Below are 2,972 nucleotides of genomic sequence, written 5' to 3' on the forward strand. Positions count from 1 at the left end.
TCAGCGCTGGAGGACAAGCTCTCCTCTCTCAAAGCTGCCGCAGAAGCCCTTGGTGCCATCGAGGCCGTGGGGCAGGCGAAGCACCCCGTCCCGCAGCCCGAGGTGGTCTGGCATCGGCTTCACTGCTAGGGCATCGCCGGGAGGAGGTTTGGCATCTGGAGGGAGACCGCTGCGCCAGGGTGCCCAGGCATCCCCCCGGCTCCCCCAGCTGCTGCCGCAGGGGCTCTCGGTGCCGGAACAGAGACCGGAGCAGGTGCTGGTGCCCAAGCCTGTCCCAAGCGGAGGGAAGACTTTGCTGGTGAGGAGTGATCTGGTGAAGACGTTGCCAAAGTCACCACTGGGCCAGGTGGGTGCCGGGGGGTCCTTGTTCAGGAGGAGGGGCGGCAGTGCCGGGGCACCGTCTGACTCCGGGGAGCTGCAGAGCAGGGAGTCCCCAATGCCGTAGGGGAAGGTCACCGCCGTCTTCCAACCCAGCTGGTCCATCCGCTCCTCCGCCACCTCCCTCTCGGCTCCGGGTTTCTTCTTGGAGCCCTTCCCGCAGAGCCGGACCACCCTGATGCTCTCGCCACCCGGGCAGCTCTGGTGGCCGAGGCCCTCAAAGGCCCTTCGGGCGCTCTCCAGGCTCTCATACTCCACCAGCGCACAGCACTTGCTCAGCAGCTCAGGGAAGCGCGATGTGTATTTCCGCACATCCGAGGGCAGCTTACGGCCCGGCCGCAGGATGCGGATGGAGGCGATGGCACCGAAGGGGCTGAACATCCTCGTGATGGTCTCGAGGAAGTTCTTCTGGAGCGGCGGTGGCATGTCCTGCCCCTGGGGCAGCAGCTCCCAGGCCAGCAGCAGTTTGCTGGGGGGGACGCTCAGCAGGGATTCAGGGACAGGGACCCGCCGTCTCACTTTGGTGCCCTCCTCGTTCACCTCCAGCAGCTCCGAGAACTGCAGGGCGTAGAGCGTGAGCCGCCAGTCACGTGTCAGGTATTTCACCTGCAGGAGAGAGGGGCACCACTGCATCCCCATGAGTCTCCCCAGGCAGGGACCATCCTAAACCTATTGTCCAGGCAGGCTGCAACCCCATCAACCCGACGTCACAGCAAGGCAACATCTCCCCCACCTTTCATGTGAGCATCTTCAGGGTTTGCAGAAGGTCCCCAGTGCCCCCTGGGCCACTGCAAGAAGCTACAACTTCCTCAGATGTCACACCACCAGCGCTTCCCTGCAGTTATTCAGTTAAGGGATGATCTCTCCCAGAGCAGCCCAGGGGAACCACGGGCAGAAGAGGTGAATCCAGCCCTGGAGCTGCCCTGAGAACTGTTGACCGCTTCCCCAGCCACCCTCCCGGGTTGGAGAGCTGCTGCGGCACATCAGAGGCAGAGAGCACAGCCCAGGTCTGCACGACCAGTGCTTTGCCAGGACACGGACAGCCTGAGCAGAGCCTGGACCTCTCCATACACCCCACCAGAGACAGTTGGAGCACACCCAGACATCCTCCACATGAAGGCCACTTCCCACCCTGGCTGGCTGGTGCCACAGGCTGCCTACCTTCTTGAAGGACGTCAGCAGTTTGATGCTCACAAAGCCCATCTTGTTCTTCTGGACATGTTTCAGGAGGAATGCATCCTTGGCCAGGTTCTCATCGGAGAGGTAGAACTCCACCTGGGACACGATCCTCCGGACCAGCTGCGGGTCGGGGATGGAGTAGTTGCAGTCCAACAGATCAGCCCTCAAAACTTCGCTCATGTCATAGAGTCTCCTGGCAGAGCGACAGGACACAGGCATGAGTTGGTGGCCTTTCGGATATGCAGCACTGCCCAGTCCCAGCTGCAATGGTGCAGATGGCAGAGACACTGGGGAGACCCAGGGCCACCAGCTTTGCCCTTGGCAGCAGGGGAGCAACACCACCCTGCACCCTAAAAACCTCCTGGTGCGGGAGCACCAGTGCTAGACCACGAACCTAAACCCATTCCAGACAAGGGAGAGGTTCCTTTGGGGACAAACACAAGGCAAGACCAGGGCTCAGCCCCCACACCCATCCCAGCAGCCACATACCCATTGAAGCCCTCCAAGAAGTCCTCCTTGCTGAGCAGGGCGAGGGAGCTGCTCTGCGGTGGACGGAGATGCAGTGCCGGGAAGGAATTTCTTTGCAGCGGCAGAGAGGTGCTGCAGCTGAGCTGGGAACTGAGGCCCAAGGCCACCCCAGAGCTACGTGATGACATGGTCCTTCATCTGGGACATTACACAGGAGAAGGACGGTGCTGGGACGTCCTCTGACCGCAGCCAGCCCCAGGGCAGAGCCCTGCTCTGGGCTGCAGCCCCCAGCCCAGGGACAGGGGAGCAGAGGCAGCTCCTTGCTGTGCCCTTACCTGCTTGGCAGCGCTGGGAAGGGTAGGAAGTTCTGGTGCTACATCCCAGAAACCCCAACCCTCCCACCTCCAAACCAAGGCTCCTAAAAGACAAAGGGAAAAGAAAGAAGAAAAGAAAAAAGAAAGAAAGAAAAAGCTCTGGAGGCAAGCAGGCTGCTGGTTTATAAGGGCATCCTCCCAGAAAGGCCTCCCCAGTGGGCGGTTATGGACCTGCCCCCACTGAGACCCAGTGGGGTCCAGGTGAAACCTGTCTGCAGGTTAAACAGCCCCAGCTGAGCCGGGCTCCTCCTGCCGGCGCCACTGAGCCAGGCCCGGCAGGCAGAGGAGGGGCAGAGGCAGTGGGGCTGGTACCCACGGGGATGTTATCCACGGGGCTCGTACACATCAGGCTGGTACCCACCGTGCTGGTATTCACTGGGCTGGCACCCAGTGGTGTCGGTACCCATGGGGCTGGTACCTGTGGTGATGATACCCATCGGGCTGGTACCCATGGTACTGGTACCCACGGGGCTGGTACCTGTGGTGCTGGTACCCATCAGGCTGGTACCCACTGTGCTGGTACCTGCGAGGCTGGTATCTGTGGTCCTGGTACCCAGTGGTGCGGGTACCCAT

The 2,972-nt window shown here is 61.7% G+C and overlaps 1 protein-coding gene across 1 annotated transcript; it reads right to left on the reverse strand.

Annotated features, from left to right (window-relative positions):
* Positions 1–2,972, reverse strand: LOC104290089 (la-related protein 6-like). Its single transcript, XM_009889151.1, has 3 exons — positions 2,803–2,972; positions 1,540–1,750; positions 1–984 (listed from the first exon to the last, which is right to left on the reverse strand). Exons 1-3 carry the CDS (start codon positions 2,970–2,972, stop codon positions 1–3), a joined length of 1,365 nt encoding a protein of 454 aa, XP_009887453.1.

This window comes from Charadrius vociferus, unplaced genomic scaffold (genome assembly GCF_000708025.1).
Source record: "Charadrius vociferus isolate BGI_N301 unplaced genomic scaffold, ASM70802v2 scaffold657, whole genome shotgun sequence".
In the NCBI taxonomy this organism is placed as follows: domain Eukaryota; kingdom Metazoa; phylum Chordata; class Aves; order Charadriiformes; family Charadriidae; genus Charadrius; species Charadrius vociferus.

What these genes read in the sequence shown, in the direction of transcription:
- LOC104290089 (XM_009889151.1), bottom strand. Translation starts at nt 2,972, where the DNA reads ATGGGTACCCGCACCACTGGGTACCAGGACCACAGATACCAGCCTCGC. An exon ending in CACAGGTACCAGCCCCATGG is followed by an intron (nt 1,751 to 2,802) that starts GTACCGACACCA and finishes TCGCTCTGCCAG; the next exon opens with GAGACTCTATGACATGAGCG. An exon ending in TGCTGACGTCCTTCAAGAAG is followed by an intron (nt 985 to 1,539) that starts GTAGGCAGCCTG and finishes TCTCTCCTGCAG; the next exon opens with GTGAAATACCTGACACGTGA.